The sequence below is a fragment of the Oppia nitens genome, unplaced genomic scaffold (assembly GCF_028296485.1).
Source record: "Oppia nitens isolate AA-2021 unplaced genomic scaffold, nextdenovo-longstitch-racon4-pilon3 scaffold9_pilon_pilon_pilon, whole genome shotgun sequence".
NCBI lineage: Eukaryota > Metazoa > Arthropoda > Arachnida > Sarcoptiformes > Oppiidae > Oppia > Oppia nitens.
Genome location: NW_026533253.1, coordinates 689,773 through 716,923, shown reverse-complemented (window position 1 = coordinate 716,923; position 27,151 = coordinate 689,773). Strand labels below are relative to the sequence as shown.

The 27,151-nt window shown below is 24.8% G+C and overlaps 1 protein-coding gene across 7 annotated transcripts; it reads left to right on the top strand.

Moving 5' to 3' along the window:
* Positions 1-453: 453 nt before the first annotated feature.
* LOC128964485 (sorbin and SH3 domain-containing protein 1-like) lies at positions 454-27,151 on the top strand. 7 transcript variants are annotated; one of them, XM_054311084.1, is made up of 21 exons: positions 454-833; positions 7,681-7,741; positions 8,112-8,180; positions 8,550-8,643; positions 8,999-9,060; positions 10,520-11,155; positions 12,608-12,886; positions 18,505-19,172; positions 19,283-19,418; positions 19,644-19,765; positions 20,111-20,176; positions 20,537-20,602; positions 20,750-20,897; positions 21,069-21,173; positions 24,372-24,773; positions 24,991-25,106; positions 25,240-25,375; positions 25,499-25,653; positions 25,785-25,886; positions 26,001-26,118; positions 26,657-27,151. In XM_054311084.1, the coding sequence occupies exons 1-21, from the start codon at positions 687-689 to the stop codon at positions 27,010-27,012; spliced, it is 4,044 nt and encodes a 1,347-aa protein (XP_054167059.1). In that variant the 5' UTR covers positions 454-686; the 3' UTR covers positions 27,013-27,151. The 7 variants fall into 7 exon arrangements, with proteins under 7 accessions (XP_054167059.1, XP_054167063.1, XP_054167065.1 ...); XM_054311088.1 differs by having other exon boundaries at positions 26,695-26,807; XM_054311087.1 differs by lacking the exon at positions 454-833 and adding an exon at positions 5,248-5,298.

Here is a 27,151-nt window from a genome sequence, read left to right as displayed (position 1 = left end):
ATTAGTAATAGTGTTATTATTGTACATCAATTATGTCCACACAAAACCCAAAAAAAAAACATTTGCATCCAATTATGTATTGTATGTATATTTTTGCTGACAATTCGTTTGCCTTTTTTTAAACAAAGGGATCGATAATATTGTGGACATTATTGATGAACGACAAGACTTTGAATATTTGCCGCACACTCTCTGTTGACTAAATGGAAAGTGAGAGTCAATTATAATGACTAGAGATTAGTATTTATAGTATTTGTTTGAATTGTTAAACAATTTATAGGATAATCAATGATATTATTAGTAAACAAAAATAATTACTGACAATACATATCAATGTCTATGCAATCAATTGATAGTAATTAACATACATTTGATTATAGATTAGTATAGATTTGATAGATGTTTGGGCACTGGTATCCCAAGCAATAGTGAGAGGTCTACAACACAGGGGTATGTCTACTATAACTACAGCTGGCATTAGTAGTGTTGAAAAGGGCTCTAACTGTATGTCAGTATGACTGCAGAGGAGACGACTATCCCCTCTCTCTCTACATCTTTAACACACATATTGATAGACAGTTAGTTGTGTTGTGTTTTTGGCGGCTGTTATGCCAATGCCTCTACAGTATAGTAATTTGGGCGCCGATATGTACTACTGATGACATTAAATGGGGATATAGTGGCCAATGATCACTAAGTCTATGGACCACACTGTTGGTCACCATCAGTGTGACCTACTTGTGCCACATCATGTGCTAAATTTTACGTTAAAAGGAGGCCCTCCCTGGGGTTTCCGTATCAAACAGAGGAGGGATCAAGTGATCGTCTCCAAGGTATACCATATATATTCATATATATATATATCTTATATAATATTTTTTCTCTTATCTATTGATTATTATTATTATGTATATTATATAACATCTCTTATCTCTCTGTTTTCGTATCCAATTTCATAACATTGCATATCATATATGAGTTCATCACTTATTTATATTTTATTTATTTTTTTTAAATAAATTTATTATTACTTTAAATGCAATTTATTTTCAATGCTTATCCTAATGCTATCCTTGAATTTAAATTATAGTTAATTATTTTATTTAAAAAATAAAAATAAATTATTTTATTGTATGATATTTTCATTTTATTATTTTTCTATTTATTTTTTTTGTTATTTTTATATAATTGTATTGTCATTCAAAATTGATTATCATTACTATTAAAAAAGTTTCCTATATATAAATTTTTTTTTATAAATATTCCTATAATAAAATTATATATCATATAGATTTACATTGTATTTAATTTATAATATTTTTATGATGATGATGTCAATATATATCATATATCTACAGTAATTTATATAATTATAGATTTTATTATTTTTAAACAAAAAAAATTATTATTTAATTTATTATCTTACAATAGGGTGATATTTGATAATACAATTTTTTAAAGTTAATGAAATAAGATATCCAAAGTGTAAATACTGTTTAAAAAATTTTATTATTATTATTGTATTTATTGTCGTTGTTTTACAAATTGCAAATAAAACAATTGAAAAATGATATTTTTGTTATCAAACTGTAATTTTATAATTATTTCAACGAAAAAAAAACAAACATATCGTTTATTGCCGATTTATTTCAAGTGAAAATTGAAATAATAAAAAGATAATAACAAACAAAAAAACTAAATATTAGTTTACAACATTATATACACAATATATACAGTATTATATCAATGATATTTAATAACAAAAAAGGGGGTCAACAATAATAACAACAACAAATGCATTACTTTAATGTTTAATATTTAATGGTATACTAACTTAAAGAGTACGGTATAATTTGCAATGTTATGTGTTTTAGTAGTACTGTAGTAGTGGCCCTCAAAAAAAAAAAAAAAAAATCATTGCAACATAAAACTATCGCAGTATTTATTTAATATGTTATACATAGTTATGTTAAAAAGCATTCATTATCAATGTTAACCATATGTGTGTTGCAAAACACTATTATTATTATTATTATTATTATTATTGTGTGTATCTTGTTTTTATAATGCATTGCATGCATGCATGTGTGTGTGTGATTCATAACATAATATTTACATCCCATTCCTCCATCCCCTCCATCCATACAATTCCTGACCCTACCCCCACCCATATCGTCCATGAGATGCAAATGTTAAAGTCCATGAATGAAACATTGTGTCGGTTAGTTTTTTTGGGATATCAGTGTTATCTATATAGTAGTGATGAAAGTATATATCTCTAAAAAACATCCAAATAGATAGTGTTTTCACTCAATTAATCGATTGGATTTTTTTTTGTTGCTTTTCCAACAACACAATCAATACACAAATAAGAAAACAAAAATTGATTGAAATCGACGAAAATAAAAATCTAATGACAAATGAAGTTCAAGTAAAATAATAAAACAAAAATATTTAAGAGACAAATCTATAGAAAAAGATTTATTATTATATATTAGAGAGAGAGAGAAAAAAATTAGTTTGAATATGAATATCAATTTTTTTTGTGTGACGAGAATTTCAGTTTGCTATGAATTTGAAATTGATTTGTGTGTGTGTGTGTGTGTGTGTGTGTGTGTGTGTGTGCTTTTTTTAGTTTAAATATTTATTTTTCATCCTCTCTGTATGCTATGTACAGTATTTTAATGTTATGGTTCATATATTTATTTATAATGAGTATTAAAATAGATGACAAACAGGAAAAGACAGTACAAATAATGATACCAATACACACACAGAAAAACTCTGAGGTCATGTCATATAAAATAACAAATAAAAGTATTCATTATATTAATATATTATTCATAATATAATGTTTGCAATCAATTGTTTGCATAGGGCTTTAAGGCCAATGGTCTGGTAATAAATAAAAATGTTTGCATATATAACTCATCATAACTGATGGCCATTTGGTTTTGTTAGACTAACTTAAATAACCACCAATTCATATAAATTTATGTATACACATACACACTGTTCACAGTATTGCTAACACACACACACACACACACAATAAATATTGTGCTATCAGTGATAATAAATACGATTTCACATTTGCATATGTTAGATAATACAGTATTTCATATTGTATACATACTATACATATACATAAATTGTTGCAAAAAATAAACTAATGTCGATTAGATTGCATTGTATTTAAGTTTTTTTTATATATATATAATATAATAAACTGTAGTATCAAATGATGATACAAATTATATATACACAAAAAAAATTCAGTACATCAAACACACACACAAAATATATTATACAATTGTTGTGACATTTATTTGTTAGTGGGTTGTGTGCCGACTATACATTTATTAAATACCGTATATATTATACAGTATACTATAAATGCATTAACAAAATGTCTAAATCGGTCTAATTTAGTCTACATTTAGTATACATATTTTTTTTATTATTGCCTCCTCTTTATTATATAAATTGAGTTAAACTTTATTATTATTCTTATTATTATTATTTGAGTTTAGCACACATACTGTACGGTATATTACTGTACATACAGTGCTAGTTATCACTGGTATTGTACTTTACTTTAGTTGGACTCTATGTTAAATAATATCAATAAATGTTTACTCAGCTCATTGCTGGAAGAGTACAGTATCTCATCACAAAACAATCAATATATTTATTTATTTATATATATACTGTATATATATATATATATAAGAAACGGCAATATATTAGTTGCGAGTTTGAGAGTCTATTGATATATTAGTTTTGTGGTAAAATAGATACTCTTAGATATATATATATATACAGTATTATGTAATGATGTTTTTTGCAGTCAATTTTGTTGGTTGTAGTGATAGTACTGAAAGATTAGTTGGTATATTACATATTAAAAACATGTATTTGTTTGCAATAAATTAATTATATAAAAGTGTTTTGATATCACATATTTTAGTTAATATTTTGTTGTTGTTGATTATACGATTTAAATTTTGCAATTATTATTAATAATTAATTGATTTTATTTTGAGATTATTTTATGGAAAAACTAGTCTAATAAAAAAATTTTTTTTGAATGCCATTAAATTTAAACTATAAAATTTGTTTTAAGGAAAAATATTTTTATTTGAGTTTTTTTTTTAAAAAACATAAAAATAACTGTATTTTCAACAAAAAATAATTGTAAATATTTTTTTAAAAAGACAATTTTTGTTATTAATATATTTAATATTAAAGATAATAGCAGAAAATATATTACTACATATACTGTATATATATGTTAACTTATATCAGATAATAATAATGATTTTCAGTCCACAGTTTTACACACACACACACACACACACACACACACACACACACACACACACAGATAAAAACATAAGATTTATGTTTAACTTTTGTATTTCATACCTACAAAAAAAATCCGTCTCCAATAGAGTCCTGATATCAGTGCCATAAATATATTTAATGTTAGATTTTAATATCAAGAGTACATATACTGTAATATATAAATATATATATAAAAGTATAACAAAACCCTTGAGTTTATCTGTAAATATTATATAAGACCAATACATTTGAAGTCATGTAATAATAAATACAAAGCAACAACAAAAAAAACGTAAATTTTAAAAATTTATATAAAAATATATATATATAATTGAAATAAAAATCCTTTCCTTTTAAAAATTGTGTTTTCAATCAATTTCAATGGGACTTAGTTTATAATAATTTAAACATTTTTCTTCCTATTTTTTAGTTTTTCGCGTTTTTTTTTGTATATGTGTAAGTGTTTAGTATAATAATACAGTATTATATTTTTTGAATCAATTTTTTGCAACAAATTTTGCTATTTATTTCTTTTCAATTGTTGTTCACTTTTTATTTTGGAATTTTTATACACAATATTTTATCGATAAAATATTTATTTTATTTATTTATTTTTGTTTAAAAAAAGATATAATATTTTTCTACAATTATTACATCATTATTTCTATTATTCTGTGTGAACAAAAATAATAATAATATGAAAAATGGTTTATTTAGACATGTTTTGGATGACTTTTATTATTTTATTTATTGTTTGTTTTTTTGTAAAAAGCGTGACATTAACTTAATTTATCAGTTAATTGAATTCAATTGGTAATTGAATTATATATATTTATTAAATTTAATTTAATTAGTAAAATTGAACACTCAATTTTTTTATTATGCAAACATAATAGACAATATAATAGTGAAAACAGAAAAATGGGAAAATATTATCCATTTTATGTATCGGTATGTGTTTTATGTATATATATACTGTATGTCCTTCAAACTAATAAAATTATTGTCTTAAATAATATATTATTAATGAATAATAATAACAATAACAATATATCGTGTATTACAACAAAGAATTTTCCACTCACTCTCTATTGTCTTTAATAGACATTTAAAAAAATATACATTAAATTATAATATATTTTTTTAAAAAGCATATAATGGAAATTGAATGCTAGAACCCACCTCTGCATTGAAAAACTATTACATCACAAACACTATACATTTCCTGTTTTATTTTTGTGTGAATATATTTAAAATTAATTTTATGCAAAATCTTTTATTATACGTATAATATTTTATATTTAAGTTAGTGTTTAAAATAGTTTTTTATATATACAAATATATATAAAAATACTGTACTGTACATATATAATGCATTGTATATAAATTTAATTCATAAATGTTAGCTATTAAGGGTCTGGTTTAATGTTAGGAATATATTGAATCATTAATTTGGAAATAATTTTGTTATTATTATTATTTTTTTTGTATACTCTAACTAATGATAGTGATTTATAGTTTATTGAAAGCAAAAAAAATGGTGTTAATTTGATGTATAAATAACATTGTTTTTATTATGTACTATACTGTAGTTGTCGTTTAGCGCATAGGTGTGTAATATACACTTATTTTTTGTTTTAGTTATGATTTATTTTTTGTTATTATTTTTATTTTAGACAACCATTATTTTCAACAATTTCAAACAATACAACAAAATTTATATATAAATTATATATATATATATATATATATATACTTTATATAATTTTTAATTTATAAAGTAAACTAATTTTCTAAATGGTATAAAGTTGTTATATATATTTTTTTTGTGAACTTTATCTAACGGCAATTATTTTATTTTTATTAGGTTTGACTCATTATATAAAACATTTTTGTTTTATTTATAATATCAATTTTCATTAATTGTGTTAATCAGAGATGATGTTTTATTTTTTGTGAAAATACAAAAATAAATTATTGCATACATAGTGTGTATATATTTGTGTTGTTAATAAGTTTGTTTGTCGGAGAGTTATGTAATTTGATAATTGCAAGCATTTGTCAGATATGGTTGAGCTCCACCCTAACAGTGCCCGAAAAAAAATTATATCATATAATACCATATCGACTGATGATTACATTTTAACTGTTTAAATAGCCATTTGGATAGTTAGAGAGGCACTTATATAATGCAAGTATTTTAAGTGTTTTTGCGTTCAAAAAATAAATACAGTAATGATAACATTTATGATATGTTGTTTAATATATATAATACTGGTATAAATATATTTGTGAAATAGTTTTTTTTTGAATATAATATTGTATAAGAGTTGTATGTTTTCTCAAATGGTTTCATTTCAAATAAAAGTGAACCACTTGTGTGCTATAATACTCTAATAATAGTAATAATATTTCCACTTTTAAAAATCATTGAAAATGTTGTTAGTTTTTTGTTGTTTGTTGCAAATTAATCGTTAATTTTATCGATCTTGCATTCAAATAATCTTTGCCTACAAAAAATACATCAGCTTTTAATAGTCAGTTATATATAATTTATATATATATAAATATATCTGACTAAATACCCATTGATTTGAAATGAATGAAATTAAATGAATAGTTCAGTAATAATGCTATTATTGAGGAAACTATTGAAGAGAAAGAAAGTCAAACAAAATGTATGTGCCTTTTGTTGGCAACAATTGTCATTAATATAAACTGTTTTCATTTAAATATCACTATTCCTGTTCCCCAACCATCTATTGGTTTTGTCTTTTTCTATATCATCTCTCTCTCTCTCTCTCTCTCTCTCTCTCTCTCTCTCTCTCTCTCTCTCTCTCTCTACTTACTCTTTCATTCATTCATTCATTCACTTATTTTGCAAACTATTGTAAAAAAGATCTTATTGTAAATAACAATCAGTTAATTATGATTCTAACTTATATGGCATATAATAAAATTTTAATACACACTGCTGTACACATGTTTAATGCACACACACACACAAACACAAACACACACACATATACATACATACACACACACACACATACATACATAGATAAATTTTCAGGCGTTGATATCATTAATAATACTATGTATATATGTATGGTATGTATCTGTGTGTGTGCGATGAATAGCCCAAATAATTAATGTAAAAGTTTCATAAAAATACAATATTATAATATTATTACGAAAACGCCATACAGTTACTTGTTTTACACTAGTTTTACGATTGCATGCCATATAAAAACGATAATATTATAAAAATTAATTGAGATTTAGTTTATTTGACTCTTTATATGTATTATTATTATTATTATTACTTTATAGATAAACTGTGGCAGTAGAGCCTCGAAGAGTGGGCTCCGGGTGCACGATGAGATCATAGCAGGTATGACCACATTTGTAAATTATATTATAGCATATCATTTGCATTTTGTTAACATTAATTTGTTAATATATTAATAATTTATTAATAATAATAATAATAATATATATGAAATAAATCTGTTTTTGTAGTTCATATTCATTAAGAATTAATGAAATTTTCATATTAGTCTTTGTTATGATAATTATAATTAATGAATATTTCTCTTAAAAAAGTATATTATTATTATTGTAATAATAATACAATACTTTAAGTTTATTATGTGTTTGTGTAAGTGTTTTATTTAATTATATTATTTTCTAAAAAAAAAAATTTATATTATTTATTTTTGTATTTTTTCTCTATCTTTCTCTCTATGTGTCTATAATATTAGTGAACAATTTTGAAGTGGATAAACACCCGCCGACTTTGCACCGGCAGACTGAAGAACAGGACTCTAAGGGTGGGCCAAACAAATTAAATATTATTTTTTTGTAAAAAAAAATTAATAAATATGTGTAAAAAGCAAACATTGACTACACATTTTAAGACTTTTTTTGTTGTTGTTGTTATTGTTAGTTAGATAGAGATTGTATTGTTCAGCAATAAAAAAATGTGTTGTCAATTGTTTTTTTTGTTGGTGTTTTGTGAATAATAAGTCTATTAAATTTATTATTACAAGTGAATGCACTTTCTCTTTATATCCTCCGTTAATACATTACAAATAAATAATAATAATCTAATAATGCTATTAACTTTAATTTGTTAACCCATTGTGTGTTTGTGTGTTGTGTTTTTTGAAAAACTAATACAATGACTTTAATAATTACAGAGATTAGCGAATCGGACCAATTGACAAAACTAGACTTTACTTATCAACTAATTAAACATACACTCAACCGACAGTTGCATCTAACTGTCCGCAGGTTTGCCTAATTATTGATTACTACTTATATATATATATATATATATACTTACTCTAAAAATAATATTTTTAAATTTTATTTATTTGTATGTTATATAACTTAACTAATAATTTTTTTTAAATATAATTTCTAATGACATATCAGTAAAAATCAGTTGTCAATAGTATTTTTTATTTTTATTTTTCAAGACAAGCGATGACATTAAATAGCATTTAGACATCACTTATCATTACTTTTATTATTTTTAATATGTTTCTACACGTCTATTGGATTCAAATCAAAAATAATATCTTTATTAACTATTAAAAAAATTGTCATAATTTTTTTAAAAATGTTTTTATTTTTAATTTTAAAGGCATAGCGACTCTGAGTTGGCCCGACATATATACTATCACGTGGACGATGAAGATGAAGAAGGTATGTCTCTGGCTATCTATTGTTTGGTTTTTTTTATATCTATCAATACCCGTATAGATATACAGTTTAGTTGGTAGCAATTGATAGGGTATTTGATATATATATTTATATTACAAAGTTATATAACAATCAATAAGCCAATCGACTGTTTCTCAGCCAACAACAACAAAAAATCACGAAACAATTGTATTTAAGTAAAATAAAAATTGTTCACAAATTGTTTAAGTAATACAATTTAGTATTGAACGGTTCCGCCCATTGATTATTGTGTCCTTTTTTCTCATTTAGTTGTTGTTGTTATTGCCTAACTGTTCACATTATATTGTTCACCAGGTTTTATCATTTTTAATGTATATTTTCCTGTTTTTTAAATATATTTTATTTTAACTTAATGATAACATATTATCTAATGTAATCTCTCGATTATTACTATATTATAAATTGTTTTTTATATATACCCAGCAATATGCTATTAATGTTATACAGTATAATTATTGGTATAATAATAATATTATAAGTAATGAGAGGTGCTGTACATATACTGTTGTGTTGGTTGTACTGTAATATTACTTATATATAAAAAGTTTGTATTTTTTATATTTTGCTGTCATTCGCTGTGTATGTGTTGAGTAAGCGATCGGCTAATACATACCCAAACACACACACATACAGTCACAGGACTCCCCTCTCAATAAGTTATTAGTTGTAATGGTTTTCTAGTTGTTGTATGGTTTGAAAAATGCCTTTAATTTGCGCAAAACATTATAACCAAAATGATCTATATTTATGATGTGATACCCAATGTTTGAGAGGGGCTCATGGCTTGTGATGAGGGCTAACCATGAGAGTAGTTTAGATGAATAACTTATAAATACATTACTCTTATTCCTTATGCATTGGACTAATGCTAACAGTACTGCTCCGGGGCGTTGTGTGTATGTGTATGTCTGTATTTTTTTCTGCACAGTTATGTGTTTAGCCATGAATTGGTGATGTGATTATATATTTTGTTTCAATTGGAAAAAAATATAGTTATAAATATCATATATTTTGTGTATGTGTTTGTGTGGTGTTATCCGATAAGTTTTGTCTATAAAAAACACATACAAATAAGTTCTGTGTGATATGTTTTGTGTTTTTCATCAATAAAAAACATTTATATGTGTTTATTATGACTGTATTTTTTTGCTGCTCTACTCAATGACAAACCTATCGATTACCGGTGCGATTATATGAATCTCTGTTTTTTTTGATCCCATAATTTATCACAATATTAATGTTTGTTTTTTTATTCTCTCTCTCTCTCTCTACTAGACATTACATTGTATGTAATAATCAAATAAAAAACACACTCTGAAATATATAGTTATAAATATTTAGTGTATGTATGTATGTATGTGTGTGTATTAGTTGTCATAAAATTTTTTTGTTTGTTTGTTATCAATGGCTTTGAAAAAAGTTTTTGAATTGAATTCGCGCCGGGATTTCAATGTTTTCGCTGATTATATCAAACGCTGTGACGTTGAAAACAGTGAAAAATTTGCTGAATTCATATATATTAGTGATGATGATGGAGATGATGGAGAAAATGGTGATTTTATTATTAATAATAATAGTGACAATAAGTTTGATGACATTGACAATAACGGCAATAACAACAACTACTACTACTATTACGGTAATGATAGTCGACAGTTGACTGATGTGTCGAAGGAGGACACTGTCAACAACGGTAATAGTGATCAGGAGATCAGTGAATACACTACTGACTTAACAGATGATAATTTAGTGGATTATAATAACCAATATTATGATTATCATCACTACTGTATGAGTGACAATGTATTGCCGCCACTCATCGGTGGTCTCGAAACAATCGATGAGGAACTTGAGGATAACCTAAGCTGTTCCAATGGTGGTAGTAGTAGTAGTAGAAGTAGTAGTAGTAGTGTTAATAGTTTTACCAGTGATAGTGCCTGTGTTAGTCAAACTACTAGTTCATCTGACAAATGTCATGCAATTGCTGTCAATGATGGCGGTGGTGACGATGATGATGATGATGACGACGACAACGATGACTATGATGATAGCACTGGTAATTACAGTACAATAGCATTATATTATATAGCAATATATGTAATAATTATTGCGAAAATTTTGTACACGTATATCATATAAAAAAATATTTGAAGTGACTTTTAATTATTATTATTATTATTATTATCGTTATGTACTTATATATTAAAATGTTAAATGTTATTATTATAAGTGTTTTGTTAAACAATATATAATTGCATTTTCATACAACAGTGTTAAATAAAATACTGTATCATATGTTATATTATTTTTCGTTACTACTGCAAAAAAAGGCTTATGAAAAAAAACATAGATATCTTTATATATTTTTTGTTGTTTGAAAATTATTTTTTAGACTATTATATATATATATATATATATATTATTTATTTATTGTCGAAAAAGAGTCCATTAGAAACAATATGTTGTCTACAATTTTTTTTATTGTTGACTTATTTTTTGTCGTCCTAAATATTCATGTAATATTTATTTAAGCAATTTGATTTTGATGTTTAATCGCATACACATATAAAACATATAAAATACTTTCAATGAATATTTATTTTTGTGTTTATTTTGTGTGTGTGTGTGTGTGTATGTGTCCTGCAAAACAAATTTAATAATTAAAGGCTTTATAATGTACTTGTATTTTGAAATGTGTGTTAAAAAACATGGACTTAGGGTTTAGGGATTTGTAGCTTTTCGTTGTTGTTGTTGTTGTCGTTTCTGTGTGCGTGTGTTTGTCGAGTTGTCGGTTATGTTGCCTACAAATCCCATCTATTTTTATAATTTCCATAAATAGTTAGGACAGTATGGGATGGTGTGTATGGGTTGATGAGGATGATGGAGGGGAGAGGATGTGTATGTGTGTGTGTGTTAGTTAAGACACGCGTGTTATTTCATTTGTGAGGCACATCCATCTCTTGGCATCTCTCATATGAATCGCTGATCCCCTTCTTTGAAGTGACTGTTCCTCCCGTATCCTCAGCCCTATTGCATATCTAAAGTCTAGATCTTAAATACAGTTTAAACATAACACATACGTATACTGTATAACATTCATCACTATATGTCTCATTGCTTAATATTTTTCAATCATCGTCTCAATAGATTATGTGTGCGCTTTTCAAAGTGAAAAAAAGTTGATAATAATTATTATTTGTTTAAATTAAAAAGTTTTTAATACAAATAAATACAATGTAATGTTATTATTAGTTTATAGCTTATAACCCGTATGTGTTTGATGTAAATCATTTAATCATTAAAAAAGACAGCAATTTTTATTATCAACATATTTTCTATATAAATATTAGAGGAATTTTCAACAGAAAAAAATAATAGTTTATTTTAATGTGTTTTCTCTAAATATGAAAATATTTTAAAACTATTTTAAATTATAAATATAAATAACTCTTTATTTTTGATTTCAATTTTTTAAAATACTCTTCATTGACGTCTTCATCATCACCAGCACTACACCAGCAATCGCACAGCGAGGAGGAGATACTCTCGCCATCGGAAGACTTTGATGCAAATGATTTCCTAATACCGCCGCCAGATATAGACTTTGGTGATCCGTCGCCGGACAACTCGCCGATTCACGCGGCCATTACCATCGGCGACCACATTGACCAGCAAAGCGATAAGACATCCGACATACTTCCCTTAGCTCTGTCTCCCGATTCTGATGATAGCGATATGCCTGCCTTTACCGGCGGACCGACATTCAAAGCTAAAGCACCGAAAAATGGTGAGAATATTCCTATTGTTATATAATATACAGTATATATATATATAAATATTTGATAAGAATATTCTGTCAATTATTTTTGTATGCATTATTAATTGCCAAATATGTGTTAAGCAAAATATGAAGTATTAAATATATATATATATATATATATATTTGGGTTACCATTAGTGCTAACATTACACATATGAAGCCATACACACACACAACTAAATGCATTTACTTATTTTTTATTTTAAACGCTTGACTGCCATTAAAAGAAACACATAAAAAGAGAGATAGATATATAAAAACAGAGATGTTTTGAGATTTGATGCTAACTGTGCTCTCAATATACTCACTAACACACAAACACACACCACTACCGATGACTACTTCGCTGATTCTACAGTACAATCACTGTTAAGTTTTTTTGCCAACTCTTTTGTGTTATATTCAGGAGTTATCAACTAAAAGATTATTTTCGGAATCTCTTATAATATATATATTTTTATATATTTGACAAACGCTTATATAATAACTGAAAATGCAATTTACGACAACTAAGTCGTGCCATGATTTTCATTTAGGTCTTACTTTTATATATTTATATTATTTTATTTGTTTGCCAGGAGTTTATCCATTAATTTATGACTTTACCCCCCATTTTCATATCGATTACTTTTTTAGGTTGTTATTTAGCATTATTATTATTCAATGCCAACCCCCACAAAAATACTATTATTTAATCAAATATCCGTTTATTGTCTTATTTAGTATTTCTTTTATAAAATTTTGTCAGCTTTTTGTTTTATTTTTGTTTTTGACAATTTATTTTACTTACAAATCTATAAAATTGTTTTTTATTTTGTAGAAACATTTTTTACGATTGCAATACTACACAGCAATACTTAAAATAAAAATAGGATACAGAAAATCATTTTAAAAAATAAAAAAAGATTTTTTTTTGTAAATATTGCATAAATATTGCAAATTCTACATACAGTAGTAACTTATTATTATTATTAGTAGTACTTATTTTATGCAACATTTGTATCAAATGTTTATTTTAACAAATATATTGCATGTAATTAATAGTTAGTATTACAACAAAAAATTTTGTTGTTATATATACGGCATATTTATAAATATATTGCTGCAGTTATATAACTGTTATATATTTATACATCGCCCACACCTGATATTTGGTGACAGTATAGTTGAGTAGTAAACTAAACCATAGGCACCTACAACACCCAGTAATATACTGTATATATATATAATACTAAATATATAATATTACCAACACTTGCACATCATATTCATATACAGTATAAAATAGACAGTACTTATGTTTTTCATTACAAAAAAATGAGTACAAAAGCTGTATGTCTTTCTCAACAATTTTATTTTGTTTCTCTTCCTATTTCTTATTATAAATATTTTTAAATACCGTTTTTTTTGCTGTGAAACTAAATAGTATTATTTTGGGAACACTTTTTTAGAAAATAAAATATAGTTATATATTATTAAAAGACCCAAAAAACAGTTATTCAAAAATGTATTTAAGTTATAATATATTTTATATGTCTGTATAATATGTTTTTGACGCCTAATTTTTGTTTCTTTGCTTAATATTTACTTAAAACATAATCAATTTTTTGCAATAATTGCAACAATTATTATCGTTATATAAATACTGTATCTAAACTACTGTATTTTTTATCGACAAAAAAAATGTTTAACGAAATTAATTATATTATTATTATTATTATTTAAGTTTTATTATTTATTATGTTTAGTAGAGAATCAAATCAAAGTTATTTAACATATTTTTTTAACAACAAAACCAGGAGAATGTGTTTATTTTAATTATGTCATATAAATTATATTAAAGCAATAAGTTTTGCAATTTAAAAATAACTATATAATTAACTTACTTTACCAATAACTAAATTTTGAAATTTTTATTTTTAACAACTTTTTCTAATATTATATATATATATTGATAAATTATGAATATAAAACTTTAAGTTTATAGCTTATAATTTAATAAAATCATAGCACAATAATTTAATAATAAGTAATTATTATTTAGTAAATATAAAATTTGATTACTTAATTATTGAAATAAATAACAAGTAATTTTTGGGATATTTTTAGTGACTTTTGATCAAATTATATCAACTATAATTTGATACTTTAATTATTAGTTATATAAAGTATTATTTTATATATAATATGATTAATCATAGGATTTTCACCAATAGGTGAACTGATTATCAAATGAATATCACTTTAATGGCTAAACCTATAAAAACTTAACATTTTATGAGATGATTATGAACTTTACGTTCAGATTATTTATTAGATAACAAATGAGTTTTAGCTTTGAATGGCATTTTTAATAGCATTTTCATTGATACACACAACTCATTAATTGTATATAAAAATCAAATTGAAATGATTTTTTCTATAAATAAAATATTATAATTGACACTTCAATTGCAATATTGTTAATACTGTATTAAATAGTATTATAAGTATATAAATTTATATATAGTTTACTGATTATATACTCTAATATATTAATCGGTAATTAATTTGTGAATAATTTATTTTTATTGAAACCATGCTTTTTAATTCTCTTTAAAGTTTATAAAAATAATTTTTTTGATATAACATAAAAATTATCTTAAAATTTTCATTTTTAATCGACAGAGTTTTATTTTGAGTGATAAATAACATTGCATTTATCAGATTATCAAATATAATAAAAAAATGTTTTTTAAACATTAAGCAATTGATTTTTTAAAGTGATTAACGATATAATTAATAAGAAAACCGGCGTTTTATAAGTTTTTTAATCAAAAAATTGATTTATTTTTTTTATTTTTTTCTAAATATATCATTTAAAAACAGGGCTATTGATCTCATTATAAATGATATGACATATCATTTGTCAAATCATGTTAGTGTCTATTATTATTATTATTATTATTATATTGATATTTAAATATAATTATGTAAAAAACTGATTAATTTTATCATATGCTAAACGATTAAATATATGACATATAAAATGGAAAAATATGAAAACAATTTGTACACGAAATTTATTTGTCTTTTTAATTTTTCAATCAAAAAAATTATAAGTTATTTGATACTCAGTATACATATTCATAATTATTTCATTAATATATTTTAGCAAAAATAATTTAAATATTACTGTATTTATTTGAATGAAAATTTTTGAGACACATTTAATGATTTATTTACATAGAATTATATGTTTATTTTATGCCAAATATTTTATGACAAATAATTTATTTATATAAAAATTAAACCGTTTGTTGATTGCATATTATATATGTTATGTCATATTATAAAAATAGATTAATATTAAATAGCGTAAAAATATTACTATAACTATTATTTATTAATCTTATTATTTTTTGATGAAATTGTATTTATATTGAATATATAATTTTATGTAAAAATATGTACTACTACTACAACAACTACTACTACTACTACTAATAATAATAACAATAATAATAATAATAATAAGACTTTAGGGCATATTGTCTAATATTATATCATTTTTAAAAATTTCGGTGTCATTAAAGTAAATCTCAAAAAATATGAAATATTATTTTTATCGTTAAATAAACTATTTAATCAAATGATTGATATGGCCTTTAGAAATATTTATATACATTTATTTATTGTATATGTGTGCTTGTATTATACATTATTGTGTTATAAAAATTAAAATATATATTTTTATATCTTGTAGTATAAATGATAAGTGCAAACACTATTTATATAAAGATATGGTATAAATACATACTGTTATATGCTTTGTTTTTTATCATAAATGAAATATTTTGATTAATAAACTTTTCAGTTACAATTTATTATATATATATATTGTATATACCGTAGTGATGGGGTCAATCTAGCATTGATAAAAATATGTGTGAGATTTATGTTGTTGTTGTTGTTGAATATATTATTTTATTGTTTTATGCATACAATGATAATAGATTATAGTATGTATTTCCTATGATTTCCTATTTTGCATAATTTACAATACAATATACAGCTAAAATGTAAGGTTGATTAAGTGTGAAATAAATTTAATTATATAAGAATATGAAAGTAAATTTATATATATATTGAATATATTGTTATCAAAGCATACATTTTGTGATTTGTGATATCAGTTTTAGTCAATAAAAACAACGGCAACATTATTACTGATAAGATATGTATATAATTAAGTATACGATGAAATTTATTAAATAATATATTATATTTTTAAAAAGTTTTTTAAAATATATTATATCAAAGTTACCAAATAGTTAAAAAAAATATTTGTGATAGTAATGATTTTTTACTTTTGTATTTATTTTCACTAAATACACTAATATTAAATGTTTATTTTTTTCTTAGTATAACATTTATTGTTAGTTTCATAGTAAACGTTTACAAAATAAATAAATTATATTTGAATTTATTATTATTATTATTAAATTATATTTTTGATGTTTTATTTAAATATTTGTTTGTATATACAGTACAGTAAATACATATAATTAAATGCATTTATTATTAGTATTATTCACACGAAAATTCAACGTTTAATTTAAGTGTAAATATTTGTCAGTAAAAAGACCGACAGCTCTTTATTATATCAATATATATGTGGGTTTTGTGCCATAAAATTAGCTTTTATTAGTGATATTGAAATATATATTTACTTAAGAGAGTCGTCGATATGTTAAATGCATCGGACATTTGGTCAGCAAATAATTGATTCAACAAAATTCAACTACAAATGACTTATTTACTATATATTTATTATTATTATTGACTTTTCAATCGTATTTAATATATTGAGATATAATTTATATAAAAGTAAATTCAACTAATATTAGGACTAATCGATATAACAAAATTGGCTAATACATCAAATTTGAAATTATTATTATTATTACTAAATAAATAAATTGCTTACTGTATTTAGTTATGGGAATACATAAACAAAATTACAGTAAACTGTTTTTATATACTGTATATAATTTCTACATAAGTTTATATAATATAATTGTTTATGTTATCAATTATTTGACAAAAGGAGGAATTTTATTAGTGAAATGTTATTTTTGTTATTTATTTAGAAACAAAAATCATTATTAAAAAGAAGTTTATTTTTAATTTTATTTATTTGTCAAAATGTTTGCCTGAATTTAATTAACATATGGCAAGAAATTATTCATTTATTAATTCAATCCGACATATGTGTAGTATTATTGATATTATTATTATTAAAATGAAAATTAAATTTATTAAAGTTAATTAAATATTGTTTTTCCAAGAAATTTGTTTTTCACCATGGATTTCACTAAACCCCTGATAATAAACTATATTTTTCTATACAAAAAATAAACAAATAAAAACTATTAATACATAAATATATATTTACATAATATTTGCATTAATTTTATGCAAACAATTTTGCGATTTTTTTTAATTATCAAAAATCTATGATATTATTAAATCATCAAACAAACAAACAAAAAATTGAATATAAAAAATGATGCATTCAATTAATAATCCATTAATATATTTAGTATGGAGTCCGGGCAGTACAACCAACAGTTCCTGTAGTACAGAGACGACAATACCAGCGACAATACACCATCAGATTCATCCATCAGATCGCGATTCAATAGCCAATAGTAGTTTCCGTCCCCTAAAAGCGACGACACCGGGTTCAGCGACAACAGGTGCCAAATATACAGTGGAAAGTCATTTTACACTAACATCTCAGTCGCCGACAACCAGTGAACTGACCACCGATGAGCATCACGTCGAACACTTGGCCGAACTCTACGACCCGAACCAAACTGTAACTCCTGTTCACAAGTACTGGACATTACCGCGTAGTATAGCCACCGCTACGAAGACACAGTATATTATTGAAGACCAGCAAGAGTTACAAAAACAGGATCCAATAATTAGACAGTCATCTCATATACAGCTCAGTCATTCACATAAACCACTTAAGGAACAACAGCAACACATTCATCACCGACACGTCATAACGGATCAGCCGCCACCACCCGGTGCTAAATACCTGTATGAAACAGAAGATACCAAATATTTTACTCTACCAAACACAACAGTGTCGGAAACAGTGACGACGACGACGACAAATCGTAAGGTAATACCGGCGCCGCCTAAAACTGAAGGCATCGGACCGGTCGATGAAAGTGGTTTACCTTTGACTCTCAAATCGGTATATTTTATCAATTAATTTATTATAATAAAGTTGTAGTTTTTTAATATTAATTTTTTTAATGATAAACATTAAACTACAACCACATCCACCAAAAATAATAAAAACAGGGCGTAAAAGATGAATACGCGTCCGATTGGTATAAGGCATGGGTCAGGAAAATGCATAAATTTGACAAAACTCATACTGAAGAGGACGAGGAGGCGGTCAAAGTCAAAGTAAAGCCCACTAAATATAAAGGAAGAGGTAATGTGTAATATAAAAAAAAACAGTTAGTTTTTTTAAATAGTCAGTATATAAATGCCATTTACTATCACTACTCGTTTTGCACCGTTTGGTGGGTGCACTCATTTATCACACATACACACACCATATACTTGTTTTATCTAAACATAATAACTCACACATACCTCACACACACACACACACACACACACTAATTTTGATTATGTAATCCCCAAAATTTTATAGACTATCGGCTGAGTCCCGGCCTTAATGAGGAGGATAGTAAGCGCCGACACACTTATGTGCCTAAAAACATAGCCGACTACGAACCGGGACATTCCAGTATATCTGAACTTGAAAAACAAATGGTATGTCATATATATATATATAACTTAAATTTTATTTATATATAATATTTGAAAAACATATGAACGTGTGGTTTGTTTGATATATTTGTGACTTAACTCATAATAATAATAATAATATATTGACGACCACTTGACTTTTGACAAACACTTTTTTATAGCTAACTTTCCATTACAGTAGTAGTAGTAGTTGTAATAATACTGTGTACTTACACTATAAGTTACTATAGTTTTTTTTAAATTAATATATTTTAGATAATAACAAAATTTTATGTTTACTAAACACTAAACTTATGGTTTTTTATTCTTCATATAATAATAATAACCGCTAATAATCCTAATAATAAGTTTTACGACCATATATTCACTTATATCGACTCAATATTTGCTGAGGTCTTCTCCACATCCTTTCAGGTAAGGCCTAACAATTGTGCTTCTCATACAAAATGAAAAAATAAAAAACAAGCAATCAATCCCTTTATTATTATTATACACCACTGACACTCTCCAGACACCCCATACTGTGTTTGACAGCTATTTTAATAATTTGTTGTGATTTTGTTTGAAGTTTTCCTATTTTTTTTTATTCCAGATGTTTGGTTGTATTTTTTTAGCATTATTTTTATTGTTATTTATTAATATTAATAACAAAAAATTGCATTTTTTACACATAATTAATAACAAAAATAATATATTATTATAAAACATTTTAGTGCATCGTTTAACACATTGTTTATTTGCTAATTTAATCCCCTTTTTAAAAACAAAATACAGGAACCGCTACCCAGTGTCGAGTCTAACACTATTAGTCCGATGGTATCGCGCGTACCGATCATTCAGGTGTTTATTAATTGCCAATTTTGTTATTGTTGTTGTTTTATATGTGATTTTTATGATTATTTATTGATTATTTATATAAATCATGTTAAACCTATGATTTATGATTAATAATATTTTATTTTATTTTTTGTTGGTTGAATATAACAGGAAAGTAGAGATGATATATGTCTGGCCCAACGTACACACCAACCCGCACCACCCTATCATCACCCGAACTGTGTGTTTAATACATTGACAACCGGCAGTGGTTATGAATCAGATTCTTCGTATATCATTAAGAAAAAGGAAAAGAAAGGCAAGGATTTTATAAAAATGTTTTTGTTTTTTGGTTTTCTTGTTGTGTTTAACACTCAATAAGCTGTCAGATAAACAGCGATAATAAAATAACTAAAAAAAAATTACTAATAATAACTAATAAATAAAAAAAATAATAATTTGTTTGCCAATTGAACCAACAAAAAAAAAGGTCTGTCACCGACCTCTCGCGATGTTTACCTATCTGTGCAAAGAGGAGATGATATACCGCTGACAGGACTCCAGAGGCCGGCCCCACAGCCTCGCGCTCACAAACGTAAGTCAATGACATATCCTAATAGTTATTTGTTTTTTTTGTTGTTTTGTGTGATGTGTTTTTGCAAATAGGATTTAAAGGTTATGATTTGTTTGACTTTTGAATTATATTATATATATATATAATAAAACTATTTATTTTTTTTCTCTCTATAAATGAATGCCAAATATGCATGACTTGCAAACTGCTTAAATGCATGACACGATTTACTAAAATAAATAGTGTATATATATATTTTAAAAAAATTGATGATAACTATTATTATTATAGTGTTAAATGCCATAAGAAAGTGCTTAACCAATTGATTCACACATCAAAAGGGTTGTTTCAATTGAATCGATCGCATGAATGAATAAATCACAGCTAAATATAATATAATAAATCAGTTTTTGCGCTCAACTACTACTACTACTACTACTACTACTACTACTACTACTACTACTAAAGTACCGCACACTTGATCTACAAAACTGTTAGATAAATGATTATTTGATAATAATATTTAAGGACTTTTCAGACACATATTCAGACAGACACACACAACACTTATTTAAGAGCTCTTTATACTATACTTATTGAGGGTTACGGTAGCACTCAATTAAAAAAGGATCTCATAAATTGTAGAGACCATTGAAAATAATTGGTTATCCATTAATATTATAAGTTTCTATAATATGTTTTTCTGTGCTAACACAACACAACATCTATGAGAGGTTCAGACATATTTCTATCCATTTATATTGTATTTTTAGGCTTAAAAGGATATAACGATTATATAAAGTACTTATGTTTACACAAAACGTCGATCACATCGAAAACATTCCGTAGCACCGGTAGTCTCGACACAATTATTGGTCTCTATAGTAGTCGTAATGTTAATAATAATAATAATTTAATTTACTCTAAACCCACTATTCGTTTATTTAAAACACGAACAGTTAAAGAGATTTGCCAACTATTTGAAGTATTAAATACTAAACAATAATATACAGTATTATTTGTAATACTAATTTTGAATTTATTCAACAATAATATATTATATATATGTTAATATCGGATATGTAAAAAATAGTTTATTTTTCTATTTAAAAAAATCTCAAAATTATAAAATAATATATATTTATTGAATACACACATAAACACTGAGAGAGAGAGAGAGAGAGAGAGAGAGAGAGAGAGAGAGAGAGAGAGACCGGTATTTTAAAGCTAAGTTATGTAAATTTTTATAATTCAATAATATAGTTTTTGATGGTGATTATATAATTATGTTTATAAAAATTGTTTTTTAATATACTTATTAAAATTTTATTGAAATTTGTTGTTTTTTTATTTATTTATGTCTAACATGACAACATAAAAAATACTAAGATTTATAATTTATTTAAACAACTTTGCATACATTAACCAACAACAACAAAAACGACAGTCTATTTTTTTATTAGTTTATTTTATACTTATTTAATAAATTTGTTAAAACAAGTTTTTTTTAAAAATAAAAATTTAATTAAATTTACTAAAAATCTATTACTCGTTGGCCAACAAAAAAAATTAATTGTTTTCAAAGCCTAACAATTTGTGACATAATCTCTTAGACATACCTTTTTATATTTATGGCTTTATTTTCTAGTGTGTTGTTTACCTCAAATGATAAACTGATTTCAAAAAAAATGTTTTCTTAAATGGATTTTGGATTTATTGTTGAAAATTATAGTGAAAAATATTTTAGTTCTCAAAATAGATTAGAAAATATAAGAATAATAGTTTTTTACTGGTTTTTAGTGTATTTTCAATTTAATACCGAAGATTAGTCTAATATATTTTTTTAAGCATAAATTTTGTAGTCTATTATATCAAACCTATTGGTAATTTGGGTCTCGATTTTTTTTTTAAATAAATATAAATTAATGGGACAAACATTAAAACATATTAAAAAGATATGTATCTCACAAAATTTTGATAGCAAACATAAATTAAAGTGATTTAACTATTTTGTTGTTGTTTTTCATTAGTTACACTATTTTTTATAGAGGAATTTTCAAACACATACATAATTATTTGCTATTTTAAATATATTAAAATTAAATAAACTATTTTTTCACGATTTTTAAATTATACTGTTTTTAAAGTATTATTTAGTATTATATATAGATTTTGGTTTGAGAAATATCTTCAATTTAATGTTTTTTCTTTTTTTAAAAAAATCAATTTTATTTGATTAGTTCAGATTTTTAATGTATTTTTTAGTTATATTTTTTTCTATCAAATCTCTCTCTCTCTCTCTCTCTCTCTCTCTCTCTCTCTCTCTCTAATACCAGTTCTCCTTAAAAGGTCAGCTCTCGAGACTTTTAAAGGTTTTAAAATAAAATTTTAATTGTTTTTTCACCGCTCAGTCAATAAATGTAGAGTTTTTTTAAGGATTTTATGTAATAATTTGTTTGGAAAATTGGAATAAATTAATTGAAAAATTGTTAAATTTTTTGCTAAGAATGTTAAATTGAAAATTTATTATTTTTAATTTAAACTTATATTTTAAATTAATTTTATTGAAATTTCTATATTTATTATTAGTAAAAGATTAATCATTTAAGTGATTCATCTAATTTGTTATTTCATAATATTAATTATATAAACAAAATTAATTTAATTGAAACTAATTTGAAGTTTTTAATTAGGTCTTAGATATATATTAATATATATATTTAAATGCCAAATATCTTGTTTATTATTTTTTTTATTAATATAAAATATATTCAATTTAATGTATATTTTTATTGTTAAAATTAATGGCAAAGTTTGTCGTTTGTCTCTATTAATGTTAGATATTTAATGACATTATTTTGATAAAAAAAATAATAAGTAACTAAAATAAAAACGACTACATATTTATTGCTATTTATTATTGAGTTATTATACAACACATTAAATATATAGGATATATATAACATTATTTTAGTTTACGATAATTTTTTTTTGTTGACCATTGGTTTGAATTGCAGTGATTTTTTTTAATTAGCATTTTGTTTGCTGTGTGATCTGAATTTTTATAACCATTAATATCTAAATATATTTATAAATTTATATATTAATATATATTAGAGATTGTGTGATTTAAAATTTAACGACAAATTTATTAAAACAAACAATTTTGTCTTTAAAAAAATATAATAATAATAATAATACAAATCAACATAAATTCAGACCCAAACTACAACAACCCAGGAATTGACTACTATTCGGACAGTCTTAGGAGTCCACCCGCTCCTCCTCTTCCTCCACAACGTCCACCACCGCTGTCTGACCAGTCTATCGACGACTGGCAGCAACAGATTACTGAAGATTTTGATTTTATTTATGATACTCTTCAGCGAAAACAAGAGTCAATTGACTCGTCGACGAAACAGTTGATTGACATACAGTTGTTGTCGTCAAGTGTTGCGCCAAATGTTGAACAACCCTTAGATGATGACACTGTCGATAGCGAAGAGTATTTAGTCATAGGTCTTAGTGATCCCAAAGAGTCGATCTATAAGTCCTATAAAGAGGGAATTGAAGGAATAGTTGACAATCCCATTGACTTCTCTATTAATATGCCGACAAAAGGTATTAAAAAAAATAATTCATTCATTCATTCATTGATTGATCGATTGGACATCCCTTTTGAAAATTATTATTTTTTGTTATGTATCATATTATTCATTATTATTTTTTTATTATCTCAATGTATTTTTTTGAATGACATTTTTTGTGCTCATAATCTAAAAATCATTATTTTATTTTTTCCTATTATATTATAATTGACAATTGAAAAAATCTCTAGTGTCTCATCATCAGTACGATGAACAACAGGTTAATATACATTTTAAAACACCAATAAATCAGTTAAAAATGGATCAAATAAACGGTGATGACTTTGGTAGACAACAAGCGGAACAAGTAATGCATTTTTAAATTTAAAAAATTCAAATTTTTGTTATATCTGAATATCAATTTAAATGCAAACTTAACACTTGTTTTTTATATTATTATTTTTTGATAAACTATTTTTTTTTGTTGAATAATTATTTAGATGAGTGGTTATTATGATGGCGATTATCAGAGGACCGATAAAGAAGATACTTATAATATACGGCGACACCATTACTCGCCTACCAGTCACTCACCCGTGCAATTGGATAGATATGATAAGGCATACTCTGGCAAAGGTTTGATTGTTTAATATATATATATATATATATAAATAGATATTTAAAAATATATTTAATAACAATATTTATTATTATTAATTACTTATCGTTTTTTTGTGATTTGATTGCAAATCTACACAGAGAATAGACAACAGAGAAAATTAGGCCGAGTTTTATATGACTTCCAGGCGTTGGCCAGCCGTGAGTTGTCTGTGAAGAAAGGAGATCTCGTTCACATTAATCGACCCAAAGATCATAATTGGGTTGAAGTGGAGGACACATACAGCGGACTAATTGTATGTTTAATGATAATGACATTCAAAAAAAAATGATTTGTTGACTTTGATAACATATTATTAACTTTTTTTTAAAAAAAAATCTGTGTGTAATAATCCCTATTTATTTTGTTTGAAAAAAAAACTGTTAGGGTCTGGTGCCGCGCACATACCTCGATCTAGAACAGGAGGGTTTCGCAAAAGCCAAGTTTGACTTCATCGCCAAAACTCCTGTCGAAGTTTCATTCAAAAGAGTGGGTTATTTTTTTTTTAAAATAAAAATAAAAAATATTTTGAGTGAATAGTAAACTATTTATATATATATATATTTAAAAATTATATACCAATTATTATAAATTAAATTATAGGGAGAAAAGTTGACTTTATTGAGAAGAGTCGATGAGAACTGGTATGAAGGAGTCAATGGTAGACAAGAAGTGGGCATTTTTCCGTGCAGTTATGTCGAAGCTATCAAACAGCCCTTAGGTTAGTATAGATATAAAAAAAAATTCAACCAAAAAAATAAATAAATAATAAATAAAATTACTCAATATGTATGTATATATGTTGTGATTTAATGACAAATTAATGTAAATAACTTTTTAGATTTTTAGTTTGGATTATATACTGTATATAATATTTAATTAATTGAACGAAAGCTTTGAAAAATAGATATAAAAATATTTATTATATACTTTACGGTAATTACATCTAATAAATAGTAGTTACGCTTTAATAATACTGTAGTAATGTATATAAATATATAATCTAATATTTTTGAATGGTTTTAAAAAAAAACTAGATAATTATATAGTTTATTATAGCTTTTTAATGAGTTAATTAATTTTTAATTAATGGTGTTTAAATGATTTGTTGATATGTTATATATGCCAATAGTATACTGTATAATAAACAAAATAATTAATAATAGATATTAGCAAATAATATATTGCTTTTTTTAAACTACTAATGCTTATTAATATTTGATATGTTTGTGTTATGCATTTTTTCTCTAATACAATAGCACTTCGACCTAATAATCAGATATTATCTCCGGTTCAGTCTCTGTCACCACCAGAACAGCAGTCAGTTCCGGGTCTTCCTCGAAGGCCTGAATCACCCATTTATGTGAATCACCAATCGATGCCTAACAAGAGATTTGATCCGCATTTCAGCAGACATTCAATCCGGACTAACGTTAAGCCTATGTTATATAAAGTGATGTATCCATACAAACCACAACAATTGGATGAGTTAGAGTTACAGCCGGGAGACCTGTTAATGGTGACCATGCAGTGCGACGACGGCTGGTTTGTCGGCCGATCGACCAGTTCGGGTAAAATCGGCACATTTCCCGGCAATTATGTCCGACAACTCTAACTATCTAAATAAATAAATATATATAAATATCTCATTGATTTTAAAAATATATAAACATCACATCTCTCTCATAGTTGTTATTAAATTTTAAAAAATTAAAAACAAATTGATTGACAATTATATTTGAAACGCTAGTCTT